General features: G+C 46.0%; 1 protein-coding gene across 7 annotated transcripts in view; it reads left to right on the plus strand.

Moving 5' to 3' along the window:
- Positions 1-23,188, plus strand: part of WDR25 (WD repeat domain 25) — a 146,930-nt gene that overhangs the window by 66,982 nt on the left and 56,760 nt on the right. For all 7 annotated transcript variants that reach the window (XM_032345267.1, XM_032345262.1, XM_032345263.1 and 4 more), the window contains one exon: positions 20,512-20,659. In XM_032345267.1, the coding sequence (XP_032201158.1) occupies positions 20,512-20,659 (148 nt within the window). The remainder of the gene's footprint in view (positions 1-20,511; positions 20,660-23,188) is intronic.

A 23,188-nucleotide genomic window follows, 5' to 3' on the forward strand; every position in this document is an offset into this window, starting at 1 on the left:
GAAGGCAGCGGCTTAACCCACTGAGCCACCCAGGCGCCCTTGACTTACTTTTAGGAGAGAAGAGGTCAGATGGCAACCAGACCCTTACCACATGGTGCATCCAGCTCACCAGAGCGAAAGCATGGAGCACTGTGGGAACGTCTGCTGGGACCTTACCTTGGCCTGGGGGTTCAGGAGGGCTTCCTGGAAGAAGGAACATCTTAGCTGAGACTGGAAGGAAGAGTAGGGGCCCACCTGGCGGGGAGGGAAGAAACTGCTTTAAGTAGGGGGAGGGGCTTGTGTAAAAATGTGCCAAGAGTAGGACACATTTGGGAAAGGTGGCTGGAGGGGGACGTGTGAAGGAGGAAGAGGTGAGAGGTGGGCTGAGCAGGTGAGTGGGGCCTCCCACATCAGCCGAAGGCTTCCTATTAGCCTGGTCCCATCTACAACCCCACTCTGAGCCCCTGAGTGTGCCTAGCAGAAGCCTGTAGCCAGAGAAGTCCTTAAGACCAGAAGACTCCTAGAGTCTCCTCGAGTACCTCCTTACTGGGTTTCTGGATAGAGTTTTGGAAGCGAGGCATTGACGTTCGTTTTTATGCATACTGGGGAGTCTTGATGGAAGTGACCACCCCTATCCCAACCCCATCATGGAGGGCTGGTGGCAACCATGGCTTTGGTCAGCAGCGTGGGCCTGTCAGAGCTCATTCTGGTGCTGAGTGGAGACAGCCTGGCGCTGGCCTGTGGCGGTTGCCATGGCAGCAGGACCTGAGTGACCTCCCTTTCTGAGAGTGGTCACCTCTCTCAGAAGGCCCTGCCCTGGCCGGCTGTTGGGTGCGGGTGGGAGAGACTGTCTCAACTGGGCCTGTGGCAGAGCTGTCCGGAGGCTGCCCCTGGGACAAGGCTGTGTATGACAGCCAGGACACCAGGGTTCCTCCCCAGCCACCCCCCCACCCCCCCGACTGGGCCTGTGCGAAGAATTAAGCTGGAGGCCGTTAGAACTAAACAAGACTGTGCTCCTGGGAGCCCCCAGTAAGCAGCCGCCAAGAGGAGCCCCCGTCTCCGCGTGTGGAAGAAGCAGATGCAGTGACTTTGAGCCTCAGCTCTCACCTCAGCTCCTCGTCTGGCTCAGGTGGGGTGCACCCCACTCCCTGCTGCTGCCATCACTTGTAAAGGTGGAGGTGAGGAGGAGGAGTCCCAGGTTCTGTTCTCCCTGCGGCAGTCACAGTGGGATCGGGCGCACACGCTCCCCCACGGCGGCCCCGCGGCCCCAGCACCCCACCTCCCAGCACATCTCCTTCCACTTCACAGCCCACTCTGATCCTCCCCCAAGTCCCGGTGACCCTTCCCCAGAATGGATGTCCTGTGTGTCCTCTGTTCTCTGGCTGGCCTGTTGCCCCCTGGGACCCAGCCTGTTTTGTCCCTCTGGACACTCTCTTCACACGTCCGCCCATTTTATTCTGGCCTCTTAAAGAGCAGCATGAGTTTTCTAAGAGGGAAAATCTGATTATTCCTTTGCTCTCGTGCATTGAACCCTTTAGCCTCCTGCTGTTGTATACAGAGGGAGATAAGCCGGCCCCCTCCCATCCCTGGAGGCTTCCTCCCGCTGGCCTCCCTCCTCCCTTGGAAGCCTGCCCACCTCCCCACTTGAAGGTGTATTTCACCTGCTGTTAACTGCCTCCAGAGCCCCGTTCTTTCCTTCCATGGTGTTTCTCTCCAGGGGTATCTACTCATGCACTTGCTCAATGTCTGTCTTTTTCACTAGGCTCTCGTGAGCGTCTCTGTTCCCCTGGGGTTTTAGCAGTGAGCAACGTTCCTGGCATATACTGGGCCCTGAGTAAGTCTGTTGAATAAACCCAGTGAATGAACGAGAGTGGTGCACCCTTTCTTTCTTTCTCTCTCTCTTTCTTTCTTTCATCTGTGCATGTATTTGGTGCAGGGTAGGGACAGAGGGAGAGGGAAAGAGAATCTTAAGCAGACTCCCCAGTGAGCACGGAGCCTGAGGTGGAGCTCCGTCTCATGACCCTGAGATCGTGACCTGAGCTGAAACCAAGAGTTGGATGCTCAACGGACTGAGTCCCCCAGGTGCTCCTAGTCCGCCGTTTCTAAGCCCCCCTTACGGGATTTCCCCACCTGTAAAATGGAGGTGACTTCCCTGCCGACTTGTGAGTCCGTGTGAGGATCACATGGCTCTGCTAGTTGGGAAGTGCCGTGGGATGTTAAAGTACGAGATCACTACTGCTTCTAACCACTTCAGGCTGTCCTCTTTTCCCCTCCGGTTTGTGAAGGAGAGAGTACTTAGCATGGAAGAGTGGAGAGCAGGGAGTATTCTCTTAGGTCGGGACGGCAGAGAGGTGACTAAAGGATCATGTGACAGGCAGCCTGGAAAGTTCCCTCTGTGTTTTGCCCAGTCCCCGGCAAGCAAGGCTGGTGAGCAGGAGCATCTGGCTGTGCTGCCAGCTGCAGCCATGCTGAGACATGGGGAGTGAGTGGCAGAGCTGGGAGACTGGAGGTGGCAAGTGTGCAGCCTGTTTTCTGAGAGAGAAGAAAGATGGTGTAAGAAGCCGTCAGTAACATTAGTGTTGACTCATGGCAAAATTCTGGAAGGATCAGAAGGATTAGTGTGAAAACTTTGGGTTGCAAGCAACAGAACACTCAGTTCCTAGTAGCTGAAGCAAAAAAGTGAATCTGTTGGCTCATAGGTGACAAGGTCAAGGACTGTGCAGCTTCAGGCATGGCTGCACTCAGGGGCCCAGGTGTCCTTGTGTCTTGGTCTCACCTTCTGTGTCCCTTGGCATGCCCTGGTCCCAGGAACATGTCATGCCTCTGGTGGCCCCCTTTTGGCTTCAGGGCAACTCCTTTGCTACCCCAGTGGAGAGGAAATGCTTCTTCCCTTTTATTGCCCGCTGATGCCCTGGGTTTGTACTTCCCTGCCTCCAGTTGGCCAGGGCTGGGTTACATGTCCTGTGTAGATGTTAGAGGCAGTGTGTCATGTGCTCCAGTGCTGGAGTGGGGTTTGAATGGTTCTCCTCGGAAGGGGGTTGCTCAGCCCGGAGAAAGGGCAAACAGACATTTGATAGGCAGTAGAATCCAGGGCATTGCGGGATTAAAGATAGACGTGCTTGTCAAGAGCCAGCAATCATTTACCAAAATCATTCATCCTTCTGTGAGTTCTTAGGCTCATAGGATCTGTGTGTATCGAGGCCGGAGATCAAGTGAATGAATCTTGATTTGGAAAGTTATGTGACACTTAAAGAACCCCGCCTTTAGGACCTTAGAGATTTCTTTCTTTCTTTTTTTTTTTTTTTTAAGATTTTATTTATCTATTTGAGAGAGAGAGCAAGTGCACGAGCAGAGCAGCAGGCAGAGGGAGAGGGAGAAGCAGGGGCTGCATCCCAGGACCCTGGAATTATGACCTGAACTGAAGGTAGTGGTTTAACCAACCGAGCCACCCAGGTGCCCCGTGAACTTTAGAGATTTCATCTCATCCTATTTTACAGAGGAACAGGAACCAGCCCAAAGTCCCCATGGTGCCGGAGTCCAGGCTGTGAACGTAGAGAGAGAGAGGAGAGGCAGAGGGAGGTGTTTACCAGGTGAATGACCATGGCTTGTTGAAAATAGCCCCCGCTGGAACGAATTCAGGGTTTACGCTAAGAGAAGGGAAGGTCTCTCATGGCCAAAGGGCATTATACTTAGCATTCCTCTGTTCCACAGCTTAACAATAAACAGACAGTTGTGTTGACTGTGGGAGATGTGCTTGTCCGAGCTGGAGATGACCTTAGTGAGGACAGTCATCCTCTTACCTATCTGCACGTCTCTCCATCCGTCCGGCATTCATCCGCTCCCTCTGCCCTTCCGTTTGTCTAACAAGTATGTATTGAGCCAGACTCTGTTCAAACTCTGAGAATATAGAAGTGAGCAAAAGAGAAAATAGCATCCTCACTCTCACAGAGCTTACATTTTATTGGGAGAAGCACCCAAACAACATATTAGGAAGTAATGCCTGCTTTGAGGAAGCGTAGAGCCAGCTAAGAAGAAGGAGAGCAGGGGAGCCGTGTTGAGATTGGGCGATTTAGGGACTAGGTCTGAGTAGAGACTTGAGTGAGGCCTGTAACTGTCTGGAGAGAGCATTCCCGGTTCAAGGACAGGAGGTGTGCGGGCCCTGCAGCAGAGCGTCTGAAGTGTGCAAGGAGCAGCCGGGTGGCTGCTATGGCTCGAGTGGGGATGGCGTGGGATTTATTCCAAGAGTGATGGGGAACCTCGGAGCTGGGGGGGTGGTTTTTCAGCGGGGGAGGGGTCTGACCTGACTTCTGACTCCGAGGGCCACTCGGCCTGCCGTGTGGCAGCAGACTGTGGGGCTGAGTGGAGGCTGAGACCCTAGTTTTGAGGCTCTCATGGGGGCGGGGGAGAGGTGTCGGTGTCTCAGATGAGCGTGGCAGCATGGGGCTGAGGAGAAGTGGGTGCATTTGGGATCTGTTGGGACAATGGAGCTGATGGGTGAGGGGGAAGCGCCCAAGGAGGACCATGGTACTCTGGAGCATCCATCGGGGGGCGGGGGTTCAGTGGGGGAGTGAGCGTGAAACAGCTAAGGGCTGTCCGTGGGCGGACGGGGTCAGTCTGGCTTGGCGCTGTGCTCTCCACAGTGCAGGGTTGGGAGCAGCCGGCGGACCGTGGCGTGTGCTGCGCGTGGAAGGTGGAAGAGTGTCGGGGTCAAGCCCGCAGGCTCTCCAGCCGCGCTGCCTGGGCCCGAGTCCCTGCTCTCCCTCCCCCGGTGTGGCACTGGGGGAGACGACCTCTCTGTGCTTCCGCTCCTTCTTCACCAGATGGCATTTGTAATAATAACCACCCCGTGGATTGTGGTAAGGTCTGGGTTAATTCTTGCAAAAGGCCTAAAAGCATGCCTAATGTGCAGTAAGTGCTGGATTCACGCTGACTGTTGCCCGGAGGTGGGAGGTGAGGTGATATTTTTTCTCAGAATGATGTCAGGATTGTGATGCTTTCAAAGGGGTCTCCGGCTCCTCTTGGGAGTCCTGCACTCATCACCGTTGGATGTGCTGTACCACGTGCCAGGGACTGTGCGGACTGCTGAGGGGTCACCCTGCTCTGCAGGGAGGGTGGACATGATGACCTCCAGCTCCCCACGCAGTCTTTAGCAACCTCTGTGATGTGTCTTGCTCTCAATCCTTTCTACTCTTAAGAAAATTCTCCTGGCCCTTCTGCAGCTTCTGCTGACATTTAAAACTCCTTCCCTTTGTGCTGACCTTATCGAATGGAGAGAATAATTTCTTGGAATTCTCTGTATAATGAATGCTTATGTACTTATAGATTCGGATGGAGTTTCTCCTCATTCTTTCCTTTAAGAGACCTTGTATCATTTGGTATAGAAAACATTTTAGGAAGCGCTTAGGAAGGTGGTAGAAAATGAAAAGACTCTTTTGGTTCTCACTATTTCTGCAGGTGTGAGCCCTTGTAACACATCTACCAGCCGAGGTACCCTGCTTTTAGGGAATCAAGTGAAACTGGCCCAAACTTCTGTGCCATGTATCCTAGGAACCCTCCAGGTTTCTCAGGCTCTCTATAAGCTTTCCTGAAGCTGGCAGGGCTGGGGGAGTAGTATGGGCGGGGTCCTCTCCTGCAGTCTTTCCTGGCCCCTCGTTCCTGCCTGCAGGTAATAACATCAGTGTATAGATCACTCTTGGCTTTCTTGTCACCTCTGTGACATAGCAGCTCACACACATTGCAGATGCTTCTGTCTCCTCACTCTGCTAATATTCCGACCTGAAGGCAGGGTGCAGGGAGATCGTTACTGAAGTACTAGGATGACGGGGTATGTGTGTAGCAGGCATGGGGGTGGAAGTGAGGAGGTGGGGTGATGTGTTACTCTCCAGTATTGCAAAACAGATGCTTAAAACCGGGTATTAGATGTGGCTTCCAGTAATGAAATAGCAGTTCCTATCAGAATAACTGTACAGCTTACAACCGTAAACTCTACACCAACAAGAAGCTACCCGGAGAGGGCGCCTGGGTGGCTCAGTGGGTTAAGCCGCTGCCTTCGGCTCGGGTCATGATCTCAGGGTCCTGGGATCGAGTCCCGCATCGGGCTCTCTGCTCAGCAGGGAGCCTGCTTCCTCCTCTCTCTCTGCCTGCCTCTCTGCCTACTTGTGATCTCTCTCTGTCAAATAAATAAATAAAATCTTTAAAAGAAAAAAAAAAAAAAAAGCTACCCGGAGGTATTGGAGAGTGACAAAAAGTAGGCAGGCACTGGAAAGGAGCTCTTAGAAGAAGGAAGTGGCCCCTGGTGAGTCTCCTGCTTTTGTGTTTTCCTGCCTGAAGGTGGGCTCCAATCCATGCCAGGTAGAGCAGCTAAAAGGTGGATAGAAAACCTATAGTGTTACTGGCTTGAAGAAGCAGAGGACAGACTTTGGGGCAACCACAGAAGCTGAAGAGTAAGGAGGGAAATCTCAGAAAGGAAAGAGTCAAAGAAAAGGAGCCATAAATTTGGTGTATAGGCTCTGCCTTGATCTCTAGATGACTTCTGAACCCAGGCATGGAAGAGTTGTCTCAAGGAGCTCATTTGAGACTAGGAAAACTGAATAGAAATTTCTGCTATGCAAACAACAGAGGAGATAGTTTAAAATGTGATTAGAGCTAAGTAAGCTGATTGTTTTTTTTAAAAAAAAAAGTTCTTCAGAGAAACGTAACAATCTAGAGTTTATACAACATAAATTTGGTATATCTAGTATTCCACCCCAAATTTACTCACTATAGGAAGAATCAGGAACTGGGGACACCTTGGTTAGAGAAAGGCAATCAGTGGAACTTGTCTGCAAGATAGCCAGATGCAGAAATTAGCAAAGTATTTTAACACAGTTATTATAAAAGTTCTGAAGTACACAAAGAAAAATGTATTTACAATGAATAAAAAGATAGGAAATCTCTGTAGAGAAATAGCAACTATAAAGAAAAACAAGTGAAAATTCTAGAACTGGAAAATACAGTATCTGAAATAAAGAATCCATCTTTTGGACTCCACTGCAGAATAGAGATAGCAGAAGAAAGAGCCAGTGAACTTGGAGAGAGAACAAATAGATATTATTCAACCTGAAAACAGAGAAAAAGACTAGGGGGAAAAAAAAAATAGACACTCAGGGACCTCTGGACAATAGCCAAAGATAGTTCTATAACATATATATTGTAATACTTTTGTATAATTGAGTTCCAGAAGGAGATGAGAGAGAATGAGGAAGAAAAACTATTTGAAGAATTAATGCCAGAAAACTCCCCAAATTTGATGAAATATGTATATTTACAGATTCAAAAGAAAAAAAAATTGCAAATCCCCAGCAGGACAAATATAAAGAGAATCACACCATGGCATATCATAGTCAAACATCTTTTTAAAGTAGCCAGAGAAAAATCAGTTATCACGTGGAGGAGACTAATAATATGAAAATCACTGACTTCTCATTAGAATCCATGGAGTCCGGAAGCAGTGGAATGGTGTCTTTAAAGTGCTGATAAAACAACAACAACAACAAACAACAAAAACCAAAAAAACAACAACACATCAACTCATGATTCTTTATCCTCTTAAGAATGAAGGTGACTTAAAGACATTTTCAGATAAATGACAACTAACTGAGAATTCATAGACAGCAGACAGGCACTACAGAAATGTTAAAGGAAGGTCTTTAGGATAAAGGAATATGATACCAGATGGGAACTCAGATCTTCAGGAAGGAGTGAAGAGCCTGGAAATGGTAAATATGTAGGAAAATATAGAAGACTATTTTTTTCTTCTTAAATTAAAAAAATATATATGACTAAAGCAAAAATGATCTTATTACTTGTGGTGTTTATAACATGTAGATGTGATACATGTGACAACTATAAATAATGGGCTTGGATAAAAGACATGGTTTCAAGCTTCTTATATTTTCTGTAAACTGGTACAATATTAACAGTAAAAAGACTTTGAAATATTAAGAATGCATACTATAAGACCTAAAGCAACCAGTAAAAAAAAGAAAAAAAGCAACACTGAGGAACAGCCAACAAGCCAATATGTAAAATGGAATTGTAAAAATAGTTATTTCAAAAGAAGGCAGTAAAGGAAAAAGAGAGGAATAAAACAGAGGTAAAAACAGAAAATAGATATCAAAATGATAGATGTACATCTAATCATATCAACAGTCACATTAAATGTAAATGGATTAAATACTACAATTGAAAGAGATTGTCAGAAGGGATACAAAGTAAGACTAAATTATACACTGTTGAAAAGAGGTGTACTTAAAGTAAAAAAGAAATAGGCTAAAAGTAAGTAGATGGAATAAAGAGGTACAATCCAAATAGTAGGCTTAAGAAAACTGAAGTATTGTTAATAGTAACTAGTAAAATAGACTTCAAGACAAAGGACATTACTAGAGATAAGAGAGAAGACATTTCATGGTGATTTAAGAATCAGGAACTCATCAGGAAGACATAACAACAATGTATGCACTGAATAATAGAGCCTCAAAATACATGAAAAGTTTTTCATAGAATTAAAGGGAGAATAAAAAGATTCATATTTGTACATGGAGATTTTAACACTCCTCTCTAAGTAGTTGGTTGAGCAACTAGACAGATCAATAAAGATGGAAGACAAACTACCTTGACTTAATTGACATTTATAGAACACTATACATAACAAGTACAGGATACAGTTCCTTTTTCTTTTAAGATTTTATTTATTTTAATTTGACAGAGAGCACAAGCAGGGGGAGCAGCAGGCAGAGGGAGAGGGAAAAGCAGGCTCCCCAAGGAGCAGGGACCCTGATGTGGGACTTTATCCCAGGATCCTGGGATCATGACCTTTGCCAAAGGCAGATGCCTAACCCACTGAGGCACCCAGGCATCTCTGCTTTTCAAATTCAAATAGTACTTTACTAAGATAGGTTGTAAACAAAAGATTGAATGCCATTTAAAAAGATTGAAATGACAGAGAGCCTCCTCTCTCTTTATAGTGGAATTAAATTAGTAATAAGTAGTGAGCTACTGAACAATAAAAAAAAACTATAAACATTTGCAGTTAAACCACACACTTCTAAATAACTAATGGGGACTTACACATTCAGCTAAGATGGAGTAATAGGGACCAGGTTTATGCTCTATCTTAAACGATGTAAGAAATCAGACAAAATGTAGGAAGTGGTGGTTTTTCAGATAGGAAACACTAGGCAGTGTAGACAGTGATGCCTGAGAGGGGGAAGCATAATGATATGGGCCCTGTGACTGCTCCAGCTGACAGCCTGGTGAGAGGTTCCAGACTGCAGCACAGGAAGGAGAAACCCAGATGGGTCCCAGTGGTCATTCTGACCCGAGGAGTCCAGGAAGTCGTGGCCCCCTGAATTCTCAGGACAGAGAAACAGAGATTAGAGATCTGCACCAAGAGAAAGCTCCAGAGATCTGTAGGAGGCTCCTTCAGAGTCATCAGTGGAGTACTTGATCAGCATGTGTGTGAGAATGTTCTTGAAGCAGGAGAAGAACCCCTCAAAAATAACAGGATGAACAATCTTCAGAGCTCACGAGGCCAAGAATAGTTCACAGTGCCACAAGCCAAAGTGGGAAATCCTCACAGCTCATCAGAGTGTTCCCTCGGTAGCAGGGTAAAATAACCCTAGACTAAATGGTGCTCTAGTCCCTCCTTTAAGAGCTTCGAAACTATCCTGGCAAGGAGTGAACTGTTTCCAAGTAATTTCACTGTGTCCCAGAGTAAACCGCAGGAATACATAAATATAGGAATACATAAATGTCAAACATCCACTAAAGTAAAATTCACGGTGTCTGGCATCCAAACACGGATTACAAAGCGTGCAAAGAAGTAGAAAAATCGAAACCATGATTAGAAGAAAAATCAATCAATAGAAGCGGACCCACAAATGACACAGATGGTGCAATTAGTCAATAAGAATATATTTTTTTTAATTTTTAAAAAAAGATTATTTATTTATTTATTTGAGAGAGAGACAGTGAGAGAGATCATGAGCGAGGAGAAGGTCAGAGAGAGAAGCAGACTCCCGGTGGAGCTGGGAGCCCGATGTGGGACTCGATCCCGGGACTCCAGGATCATGACCTGAGCCGAAGGCAGTCGTCTAACCAACTGAGCCACCCAGGCGTCCCTAGTCAATAAGAATATTAAGCCAACTATTATAAATATGCTCCATATATGGAAAAAGGTAGAGAAAAGCACGAGCATGTTAAGGAGAGACAAAGAAGATAGAACAAAGATCCAAATTGAACTCTAGAACTGAAAAAAAAATCTCAGATGAAAAATGCTCTCTATAGGATTAGCAGTAAATCAGAGACAATAAAATATTAGCAAAATTGAAGACAGAATAATAAGTACATTTAGAATAAATATATTTTAGAGTAAAAAGCTTGAGGAAAGAAGTGAACAGATTATCAGTAATTTCAAGCTCACCTGATAATCATGAAATTGAAGTCCTCAAAGAGCAGAAAAAATATTCAAAGGGACAACAGCTGAAAGATCCCCAAATTTGATGACAATTAGAAACCAGGAACAGAACCAAGAACCTCAGTGAACCCTAAGCACAAGAAACATGAAGAAAAAAGTTCACCAAAGTACTTAATGGAATTTCTTATAACCAATGATAAAGAAAAGCATTTTGAAAACAGGCAGATGGGGAGAAAAAGGCAAGTTACATACTGAGGTATGAAGATAAGGATGACAGCGGACTTCTTCCTGGAAATAATGCCAGAAGCCAGTGGAACAGCTACTTTAAAGTACTAAAAGGAAAAAGACCAAACCAAACCACTGTCAGCCTAAAATTTAATACCCAGCAAGATATGTGTTTAAAAGAAAGGCAAAATGCTTTTTTAGATATTTATAAGCTGAAGTAATTCATCAACAGCAGACTTGCACTATGGGAAATGTTAAATAAATTTCTCAAAGCAGAAGGAAAATGATGCCAGATAGAAATTTACATTTACACAGGGGAATGCTGAGCACCAGAAGTGGTAAATTTGTGGGTAAATGTAAGTAATTTTTGTTCTTATTTAAAAATCACTTTATGGGGCGCCTGGGTGGCTCAGTGGGTTAAGCCACTGCCTTTGGCTCAGGTCATGATCTCAGGGTCCTGGGATCGAGCTCCGCATCGGGCTCTCTGCTCAGCAGGGAGCCTGCTTCCTCCTCTCTCTCTGCCTGCCTCTCTGCCTACTTGTGATCTCTCTCTGTCAAATAAATAAATAAAATCTTTAAAAAAAAATAAATAAAAATCACTTTAAATGATGATCATTGAAACTTAAAACAATAACCACATTTTATAGGGTTTGTGTAAAATGTATGATAATGCATACAGGCTGAGATGTAGGGAAATGATATGTATTATTATTATGGTTCTTATAAAATGAGCACTAATATTATTTGAAGGTGGACTGTGATAAGTTACAGGTGTATGCTCTAAACCTTAGAGCATCTAGTAATAAAATAAAGATTCATGGTTAGTAATCTAACAATGGCAGATAAAGTAAAACAAAAAATGTTCAATTTAAAAGAAGGCAAAACAGGGAAAGAGGAAAAAGAACAGATGAGATGAATGGAAAACAAATAGCAGAAGGTGCCTGGGTGGCTCAGTTGGGTAAGTACCCCACTCTTGATTTTGGCTTAGGTCATGATCTCAGGTTCCTGGGATCTAGCCCCCCATGAGGCTCTGTGCTCAGTGTGGAGTCTGCTTATCCTCCCTCTGCTCCTCCCTGACTCCTACTCTCTTTCTCTCAAATAAATAAATAAATAAATAAATAAATAACGTCTTAAAAACAAGAATAGCAAATTAAGCCCAGACTGTATTAGTAATAGAAGAAATTATTTAAATACATACGTATGTATGTATGTATGTATGTATGTATGCATACAGAGAGTATGCAAGAGTGGGGTCAAGGGGAGGGGCAGAGAGAGAGAGAGAGAGAGAATCCCAAGCAAGCTCCACACCCAGCAGGGAGCCTGACTTGGGGCCTGGTCTCATGACCCTGAGATCACGACCTGAGCCAAAATCGAGAGTTGGATACTTAACTGAGCCACCCAGGCACCCCAGTCTAAATACCCATTTAAAAAAAAGGTGAAGATCTGCGATGATGTGGATGGAGCTAGAGGATATTACGCTTAGTGAAATAAGTCAGTTAGAGAAAGACAATTATTATATGATCTCCCTGATTTGAGGAAGTTGAGAGGCAACGTGGGGGGTTTGGGGGTAGGAGAAGAATAAATGAGACGATGGGATCGGGAGGGAGACAAACCGGAAGAGACTCCAAATCTCACAAAACAAGCTGAGGGATGTCGGAGGGAGGGGGATAGGGAGAGGGGGGTGGGGTTATGGACACTGGGGAGGGCGTGTGCTATGGTGAGTGCTGTGAAGTGTGTAAACCTGGCGATTCACAGACCTGTACCCCTGGGGCTAATAATACATTATATGTTAATAAAAAAAATAATGAAAATATTGTTAGATTGTATAAAAAGGCAATTATGCAATGCCTACAAGAAATCCACTTTAAATATTAAGATGCAAGAAGTAAAATGTGAAAGGGTAGGATAAGATATACCACACTAATACTAATTTTTAAAAGTTAGAGTGGCCATATTAATATCAGGCAATAGATTTCAGAGCAAAGAATATTAGCAGGAATAGAGTTATAATGATAAAGTGGTCAGTTCATCAAAGGACATGCAATTAAGTGCATAAATATTTATACACCTAAGCAGAACTGATAGAACTGGATGAAGAAACGGTCAAATCCACAATTATAGTTGTAGGTTTCAACACCCTTTTCTCAATAATCAATAGATCAAGTAGACAGAAAATCAGTAAAGATATAAAATATTTGAATATCACTATCACCCAATTTGGCCTAATTGACATTTATAAACACTCTATGTAACAACAGCAGGATGTGCATTCTTTTGATGTGTACATGGAATGTTTACCAGGGTAGATCAAATTCTAGGTCTCTGTAAAGTAAACAAGTCTCAGTAAATTTGAAAGGATTGAAATCATTCAGAATATATTCTCTAATGATCATGGGATTAAATAAAAAATCAATAACAGGTATCTGGAAAATTCCCAAGTATTTGGAAACTAAAAACACTTCTCAATAATCCCTGGGTCAAGGAAGACACTGTTAGGGATATTAGAAAATATTTTGAACTAAGTGCAAATGACAGTATAACATACGAAAATTTGTGGAAGGTAGTTAGAATAGCTCTTAGCTGGCAATTTATATTAATAAAAATTGCCTATATTAATAAAAATGCCTGTATTAATTAAAAAAAGAAAATTGCAAATCCATGATCTCAGCTTCCACTTTAAGACATGAGGGAAAAAAGGAGCAAATTCAACCCAGTGTAAGCAAAAGAAAGGAGGTGAATGTAAGAGCAGAAATAATTGAAATAGAAAAAAAATAAACATAGAAAAATCAGTAAACCCAAAAGTTGATTCTTTGAGATCATTGAAACTGATAAACCTTCAGGCACTCATCAGAAATAAAATAGAAAAGACACATACTAACATAATATGAGAAGTGACTTAATTACAGATTCTGAAGATATTAAAAGGCTACTATGGTAATGTTTTGATCAACTTTATGCCAGTGAATTCTACAACTTAAATGACATGGATAAATCCCTTGAAAGATCCAAACAGGAAAAGCTTACTCCTGAAGAAACGGATAACCCTCAACGCCCCTTATCTATTAAAGAAATTGAATTAGTAGTTAAAAACCTTCCCACAAAGAAAACTCCAGGCCCAAATGACTTCAGTAGTGAATCTTACCAAACATTTAAGAGAAATAATACCAGTTTGTTATGGGTTGAATTATGTTTCTCTTAAAGTTTATATTTTGGGGTCCTAATCCCCAGTGCCTCAGAATATGTCCTTATTTGGAGATAGGGTCTTTACAGAGATAATGAAGTTAAAATGTGGTCATTAGGATGGGCCCTAATCCAGTGTAACTGGTGTCCTAATAAAAAGGGGAGATTTGGAGACAGACAAGCATACAGAGAACACCATGTGAGTGTGAAGACAGCCATGTACAAATCAAAAGGAAAGGTCTGGGGACACCTGGGTGGCTCGGTGGGTTCATCCTCTGCCTTCGGCTCGGGTCGTGATCCCAGGGTCCTGGGATCTAGCCCCGCATCAGGCTCTCTGCTTGGCAGGGAGCCTGCTTCCCTCTCTCTCTGCCTGTCTCTCTGCCTACTTGTGATCTCTCTCTGTCAAATAAATAAATAAAATAAGATTAAAAAAAAAAAGAAAGGAAAGGTCTGGAACAGATTCTTCCCTCACAGCCCTCAGAAAGGGCAACCCTGCTAACACCTTGATTTCTGACTTCTAGTTTCCTTAATCATGAGATATGAGAATTTCTGTTGTTTAAGCTGCTCAATTTATGGTACTTTGTTATGGCAGCCCTAGGAAACTACTACACAATTCTATTCAAACTGTTTCAGAAAATCAGAGGGAAGGAAACTCTTTACAGCTCATTCTGTGAGGCTATCATTACCTTATACCTAACAAGAAAAAGACATTGTAAGAGAAGAAAATGATAGATCAATATCTTTCATGAACATAGTTACAGAATTTTAAAATAAAATTTTAGCAGGTAAATCTACCTATAGGTGTGTGTGTGTATGTGTGTGTGTGTGTGTGTGTGTGTGTGTGTTTGTATGTGTACATTCATACTTATTTCTATGTGTTTATAATACCATGTTTATAATACCATGACCAAGATCTGTCTCAGGAATGCAAGGTTTACTTAATATTTGGAAATAATCAATGCATTTGAGTATATTGATGAACTATAAAAGAAGAACCAAATGATCATGTGAAGAGATACAGAAGGAGCATTTGACAATATACAGTATTCATATCTGATAAAAACTTTGCACAAACTAGAAATAGAAGAGAATTTTCTCAAACTAATAAAAGGCATTTATGAAAACATTGGCTTTCACATTATACTTAACTGTGGAAAAGACTGATGCTTTCCCCATCACGTCAAGAACAAAGCCATGGGTGTCCACTCTTACCATGTCTAGTCAGCATTGTACTGGAGATTCTAGCTAGTGCAGTAAGGCAAGAAAAAGAAACAAAGATATTCATATTACAAAGGAGGAAGTAAAACTGTCTTTTATTTGCAGACAACCTAATTGTCTATGTAGAAAATTCTACTGAATCTACAAAAATAAAAAAAGCTTCTAGAATTGAAAAGTTGGTTTAGCAAGATTGCAGAATTCAAGATCAATATGCAAAAATTAATTGTACTTCTGTGTATTGTAAATGAAGAACCTAAAATTAAAAATAAAAAAATACCATTTACAATATCATCAAAAACATGAAGTAATTAGGGATAAGTTTGACAAAAGATGTGCAGGATTTTTTCATTCAAAAACTACAAACCATTGCTTAGAGAAATTAAGGAAGACCGGAATAAAAGGAAAGACATATCCTATTCATGCACTGGAAGACTCAGTATTGTTAAGACACCTTCCCAAATTGGTCTGTAGATTCAGTGTAATTCTAGCCCTGACACACCCACTGTAAAGGAATCCGAAAGCTTTTGCAGGCAGATGACTTGGTGAAGGCTTGGGCACTGGTTGCACAGGCTTGCTGAGCTAGTGAGCTGATCACGGTCTCCAGAACGATATCCTGGGGCAGCAGGGCGTGTCAAGGGGTGGGGAAGAGGCCAGGAGGTGCGGCTGACTAGGAAGGTCTGCAAGGAGCTGTCAGAAAGGGGCCAAATGGGAGGCAAATCTCACCCAGAAGTTTGATAGTCATAATGTCTGGGTGGTAGATGTATGGATGATTCTTACTTTCTTCTTTGTGTTTCTGTGTCCCCATCCCCCTCTAGAGCAGACTTCTAATATAATCAGAGAAACCACAATCTTGTAGTCGATTCCTATGGGATATTGTTGTTTTGTTTTGTTTTGTTATTTTTGCACATCATATAATTTGAACATTTTACAAGGAGATTGTTTTTGTTTTGTAGTAAAAAACAAAAGACAGACAGGTAGGCAGGAAGAACATTGCTGAAGAAACAGGTCTTAAGAGACTGTGGGGAACTCCTGGTGGGGCCAGGTATCGGTACCCGGACATGGGAACCACAGTAAATACGGGATAGCCAGGCAAATGCACATTTTGCTTGACATGTTCTTCCCGAATCTGACTTCTGTTGGACACAAAATGTCTCTTTCCAGTTAATGCATCAAGTCATCTTAGAACATTTGACAGAAGATTTAACTCCTTAATTCCATGGAGGCAGATTGGGATCTCTAATTACTTAATTGAAAAAAGGTACACACTCCAGGCTGCCACAGTGTTTGGGAATTAATCTTTAAAACCTGACAGTGAACATTAACTTCAATTAGGGAGAGCGATTAGCAGAGATTGTTCTGTTCCTCCAGCCGGGGTGGCTTTGAGAAGTGGCTGACTGGTCTGCATTGATCCTGATGCTATCCTTGTGTATACATCAACCAGGAGAGCCAAGCACGCATTTTCACTTCAGAGGGGAGTTATCGGACCATTTACAGCTTGATGGATTTCCTTAACCCCGTCTCCACGGCTGATTCGGAAGGCCCCCCGACCAAGAACTCAGCCTGACCAGTTTGCTGCTTGGGGCCTCGGGGCCTTCTCCCCCGCTTCTCTCCTTCCTCCTCCTCCTCCTCCTCCTCCTCCTTTCTTAACTTTCTCCTCCTCCTTATTTTGCTGGTTCTACCTTCCAAGTGAGGCCGCTTTCGCGCTGCCTCCAGCTGGTCCAACCGTGCTCCTCCCTCCCCTGGATTCTTGCAGAAGCCCCACACTGGCTGCCTGTGTCTCCCTTGCTCTGCGCGCTCCTCCTGGCAGAGCAGCCGAAGGGGCCCTGTTTCTGCCTGCGGCGTTCTTCCCCGGTTTCTGTGTAGCTCCTGTCCTCACCCCTTCAGATCTTTCTTCGAAGCCACCTTCTCTGAGAGGCCCTTCCGGGCCACCATTGCAGCTCCTTCTTCTGACGTGAGAGCGCCTTTCCTGCTCGCTTACGCCCTCGGTCTTTACCACTGCCTGTATGCTACATAGATTCTGCTTGTTTAACTTGTCTAGCGTCATCTCATTGAAGGCAGGGATTTTGTCTTACTTGTTTCCTGCTGAACCATGCCTGGCTGTTGCAGGTACTCGGGAAATGTTTGTTGAATGAATGAAAAAATGAGGGTTTTTTTTTTATATGTATGTATGCATGTATGTATTTAGAGTTGGGGAGGGGCAGAGGGAGAGAGAGAATCTTAAGTAGGCTCAATGCCCAGCACAGAGCCCACTATGGGGCTCGATCTCACAACCCTGAGATCATGAGCTGTGCCGAAATCAAGAGTTAGATGCTTAACTGACTGAGCTACCCAGGGGCCCCTAAAATGAATAGTTTAATAGATGGAAACCTTTGGGAATTTATGCTTCAGAGCATAGTCATTCTCTGTCTCTGACTCTCTCTTTCTCAGAAATACAGCGTAGTGTTCGCAGTGGCCTTCTCTCAGCCCCGTCCCTCCGCCACCACTCCCTGGAGTGACTGTCATCTTCAAATGTGTTGCTACAGTCTTACTGCAAATGTACAAATAAACATCAAAGGATTTTGCATCATATGTGTTTTTAAGGTTGTGGTAAAATGCATATAGCACAGGATTCTCTGTTTTAACCATGTTCAAGTGCACAGTTCAGTGGCATTGAACACATGGACTTTGCTGTGCAACCATTATCACCATCCATCCCTACAACCCTTTTTGTCTCACAAAACTAAAACTTTGTCCCCCATTACACACTGACTCCCCAATCTCTCCTCCCCCAGCCCCTGTCCCCCTCCCTCTTTCTCCTTTCTATAGCGATGATTTTGACGATTCGGGGAACCTTGTGTAAGTGGAATGATAGTGGTATTTGCCCTTCTGTGTCCGGCTTATGTCACTCAGCACGTGTCTTTGAGGTTCGTCCATGTCAGAACCTCCCTCCTTTTTAAGGCTGAATAGTATGTGAACGGTATACGAATAGTGTGTGAATGGACCATGTGTGGCTGATCCATTCATCTGTCGATGGACACTGAGGACGCTTCCAACTTTTGGGTCCCGTGCATAATTCTGCTGTGGACTTTGGTGTGCAGCTACTCTTTGAGACCCGCTTTCAGTTTGTTGGGAATATACACACACAAGTGGAATTGCTGGATCCTGTCGTGACTCTGTGCATAATTTTTTAAAAGATTTTATTTATTTGAGAGTGCGAGAGAGAGCACAAGTGGTGGGGAGGGGCAGAGGGAGAGGGAGAAGCAGGTTTCTGGCTGAACAGGGAGCCCAAGGATGACGAGGATGATGCGGGGCTCGATCCCAGGACCCCGGGATCCTGACCTGAGCTGAAGGCAGAGGCTTTAACCCACTGAGCCACCCAGGCGCACCCCCCCCCCCCCCCCCGGGTATAATTTTTAAAGAAACTGTCACACTGTTGTTCACATAGGCTGTACCATTTCATATTCCTTCAACAGTGTGCAGGGCTTCTCGTGTCTCCACACTCTCCCCAACATTTGCTTCTTTCTCTCTTTCTCTCTTTTCTCCTTCTTCTTCTCCTTCTTTATAGAAGCAGTGCTTCCTGTGTTTGTATAACTCAGATGGTATCTTGCATATATGCAGCTTGTCTTATTGTAATCAATATTGCTTTTTATTGTTTAGCCGTGTTAACCCTGCAGGTGTAACTCATTAATTTTACTCTATTTTTTCTATTAAAGAGTCATACTTGTACATAGTTTTGAAAAAAAACTACACTCTGCTCTTCTACCACAAACTCCCACTCCACTTTGAAGGCTTCTGGCTGTTTCTTCCATTATTTCTGTCCATATTTCTAACTTTTTTTCTTTTTTTTTTTTTTTTAAAGTAGGCTCCATGCCCAATGTGGGGCTGGAACTCACGCTGAGATAAGAGTTGCTGCTCTACCTACAGAGCTAGCCAGGCACCCCTCTGTCCGTATTTCAGATGTAAATGCTGCTCTTTCTTGATTTTTCTGTTTGAGACCCCGGCTCTTAGTTCTCAGAAGACAAAAAGATCTGAGCTCCGTTGCATTCTTCCATGGCTGCTGTTGACTTCTTGTTTTCTTAAGCTCAGACACTTACATACGCCCAGGAAACATGCTTTCTGACTGTGGTCCTTTGCATTTTGAGGACTTTCAAGATACAGCAGGATGAATTTTCCCATCTTGAAAGGGAAGTCTGTCTCGGGTTGGGTCTGTGGATATTACATTTTGGGTTATTAAGAAAATGAAGGACATGGAGCTTGGGTTCCCTGATGCAACTGTGAGAGGGTCCGAGAGCACTGCTGTTAAGAACTGCGGGTATGATTCACCGACCTGTACCCCTGGGACAAATAATACATTATATGGTAATAAAAGTAATTAATAATAATTTAAAAAAAGAACTGTGTGTATGACAAGCCCCAAAGAGCACGCCCACGAGCCCCACTCATTCCTCACCACGGTCCTTGGGATGAGGCTCTTCTTATCGCCAATTTGTGGAGGAGGAGAGTGAGGCCCAGGCAGACCAAGGTGCTTGACCAGGTCACTTAACCGGCAAGCAGAAGCATCACATGGCAGGCGCTTGGCTCGGATGCTTGTGTTCAGGCTGCATAGCTTCTCCTGCCTCTCACGTTCGATCCTCCGAGCCAGCTCAGATGGTGGGTGGGAGCATACCCTGCTTCCTGTAGTGGCAGCGAGGCGGGAGACTAGCCCTGCTGAGTGTGCATGCCAGGCCCAGAGCCCGCCGGGTCAGGCTCCGTGCTAACGGGGTTCCCGGGAGAGCTGGTGAAGGGCTCTCATGCGTGCAGTGGCCCTGGCTCTTGGAACGTGTGGTTCTGTACTTAAGGACTTCAAAAATGTATCTCAGAAGTCATTGACTCTACATGGGGCTTTTTGCCATGGGCTTCATCACCATGGAAAGCCAGGGTGAGAATGAGGGACCACACCTTCTCCCCAGAAAAAAGAAGAGTTGGTCCTTTGGGCAGATGCTGGCTTTTTGCCCCCATGTAAGCGCAGGTGTGGCAAGGCTGTGTTTTGGATCTTACTCTTAAAGTGGGACCCGTGAAGCTAGGTTGACATGGTGCAGTGTCCCCTCCAGGATTCACAAAGCCCCGTCTCAGAGGACAGATGTCAGAGATGCGGGTGAGACTGGGCTACAAGAAGGTGAGCAGAGCGTGAGGTTTGCAGCAGCTGCAAAGTGGGTGGGAAGGGCTGGGTGGCTGAGTGGCAGAGCTCCGACATGCTGTGTTCTGGTGGGCTCCCTTAACTCCAGGAGAGGTCTTGGGAAAAGCTCCCCTTCACCTCGCCAGCCCCAAGCCTTTACACTTTAGCAAGGAAAAGTCTTAACAGCTAGGTATTGTTTTGATGGTAAAATAATAAGAATCTAGTTCCACTATGAGACCCTCTCCTCCTGTGGAGGGGCCACCCTTAGCCCCGGAGATCAGGGCCTGTTCTGACATCTGTTACTGTGTTTACCTCGTAGGTGTGGAACGCTGTGGACTCAGGCCGCTGCCTGCAGACCTACTCCCTGCACAGCGAGGCGGTGCGGGCTGCCCGCTGGTCTCCCTGTGGCCAGCGCATCCTCAGTGGTGGCTTCGACTTTGCCCTGCATCTAACAGACCTTGAAACAGGTGTGTTTCATTGCACTATTACCCTGAGGCCCCCCTTCCTTTTCGGGAAGCTTCTCGGGGTGGGGGGGAGGTCAGCAGCCACAAGCTGCATATGGCTTCAGGGCGGTAGGAGACAGCCCTCAGGAGAGGCCCACAGTTAGCCTGTTTCCAGGGCATTTGGCTGGAACCAAGACTCTCCACGGAGGGTTCGAGGTGGGCCTCTGCCAGCCTGCCGAGAGGACAGAGCCCCAAGGTTGTCTCAGCCCCAAGCTGTGGGGCTGGATAAAGAGGTGGCTTTTTAATCAACTTCTGACATGTAATTTGTACCAAAATAGATTTAGCTTTATCACAATGTCCTTTGGTTGAAATCAGTTTAGAATTCCTGTCAATTCATTATCGTTGAAAGGCTGTAAGGAATGATTCCAGCTCATAAGGAAAGTCTGCAAACGAGTTCTGCTTTAATGCCTACACTGAAAAGGCATTTGGGCAAGATGGATTTGTGCTGGGTAAATCCTTAGGGGGTTCTTGACAAGCAGGGCGAGAAGGAGAGAGGAGTCAGCAGAAGGGACTCGATGTTCCCGAGTGCTCCTGTGCAACAGGCCCTCTCTCTGCACCTGCTCCACCTGCAGCCCCCGAGTGGGGTTCTGTCCGCGCTCTTCTGGTGAGGACAGAGCCAGGAGGTGCCCAGCTGGCTTGAAACCTCTGCCCCTGACTCACGCTGGCTGGTCTCAGCACCCACGTTGCCTTTGCCTCCCTGGGCTTCTTCTGGTCACTTCACTGCCGGACACTACTGCCAGGGTCAGGAGGGGAGGCCAGCATTCCCACCCATCCCTGGGGTGTTCCCTTCAGTCTCCGGAGAGGCCTCCCACGCCCGGCAGTCTCCCAGGGCCCGGCGAGCAGGAGATGACAGTTCTGGGCTCGTGCACACAGCCCCTCCCCAGCAGCTTATTGGGGGCAGGGAAGGAGTGCAGTGGATGGACTGGGGTAATTGTGGGCTTTGTTTCCTGCCTCGAGCACCCTCAGTTCCTCTGACCGAGTCCCGTGTGCCCCCAGTGGGGTGATGACAAGGCCAATGTCTGTGTCAGCGGCCGGTACCGTGCCACTGGCTTTCTACGTGTCAGTCATCACGGCCTGCGGCCCATGGTTCTTTCCCCCATTTCACAGGGGGGAAGCGTGAGGCCCACAGCGGCCGGGAGCTGGCTCAGAGCCTCCCCGTGGTGCGTGGCAAGTGGTGTGTGGAGCCCTGTCTGCAGTTGCAGATCTCGGGCCCTTTCTTCCGGGCCGAGTGTCTGGTGGTTTTCTTCTTGACAGAGTGTTTCCCCAGAGGTTTGTGGTCTTACCGTGAGCCGCAGGGCTGGTGAGGGCTCAGGGGTTTGGCCGGTGGCTCAGGGGTTCGGCACTACTTAGTTGGTGACGACTACAGCAGGTGAGGCTCCGCTCCAGCCTTCCATCCGCAGTCTCGTTTAGGCCCTGCTCACCCTTAGGGCTGGCACCACCAGACTTCTTTCTTCGCGCATGGGTGCCAGGCTCGCTGGGGTGCCTGTGTGCCCAGTAAGCCATGCTCAGCGTTGCAGACGCCACCTAAGAAGCTCTTGTTTGCTGTGGAACACAGAAGTGCAGAGAGAATCCCAGGTTCCCTGGGGGTTCTCAGCGATGGAACGAGGTATAAGAAGTGCAAAAACATTGGGCCTAGAAGATCAAGAAAAATTTCCGGGAGGAAGTGGAACCTGCCCTGGGGCAGGAGCTGGGGAGACAGAGAATCTAGGTGAAGGGGGTATGGTTGAGGGAGAGCGAAGCGGGTTCTCAGTAGACAGGACAATGAGGACAGAATTGTTCCAGGAACACGAGCTGCATGGTGTGCATGGAATCGTGGGGTGCAGGGAATCTGGGGCAGCGAGTCTGGAGGGGCAGGAACAGGAGCTTGAGCTGCATGCCTTTCCTGGCCTGTGAAGAACGCATTCTACAGGCACTTCTCCCCACTCCAGGGTCACTGACCACCCATAGGGACCTGCGCCGCCCACCCACAGAGTAAAGGAGTGATGCTTTTCACATACTGGCGGGGGGCGGTGATGCTGGATTAATCAAATACAAGTTCATTTGATAACATCAATGGATTCCTAGTGGTTCTGTGTCCTAATGGATCTTCTCAACCAACAGATGTTATATAGTGCCATTGTGTGTGTGGGTGTGTGTGAGTGTGTGTGCATGTGGGGACTGGTTCTGAAATTTTAGATGTTGAGAGTTTCCCTGCCTCACAAGTTAGGGACTGCCACAGCAGATGGCGGCAGGGGGCCACTGCTGAGTTTGGAGCAGAAGAGAATCATGGCACTCTGGGCAGTCCTCCCTGATGTCTGGGGCTGGTTGGGTGTGACCCGAGGGCGAAGAGCAGGAGGAGGGAGGAGGCCTGCCTCTCCCGGTTGGTGGCAGATCTTCACTGGAGAGAAGCTTGTGTGGCCTCAGGCCCAGCGTGCTCCTCCAGCTGCGCTGTGTGGGGTGGTGTAGGGCGGGCACGGCCTCTGTCCTCAGGGCTTTGCCGGAGATGGAGGACTT

The sequence above is a fragment of the Mustela erminea genome, chromosome 5, assembly GCF_009829155.1.
Source record: "Mustela erminea isolate mMusErm1 chromosome 5, mMusErm1.Pri, whole genome shotgun sequence".
Taxonomy (NCBI): Eukaryota; Metazoa; Chordata; class Mammalia; order Carnivora; family Mustelidae; genus Mustela; species Mustela erminea.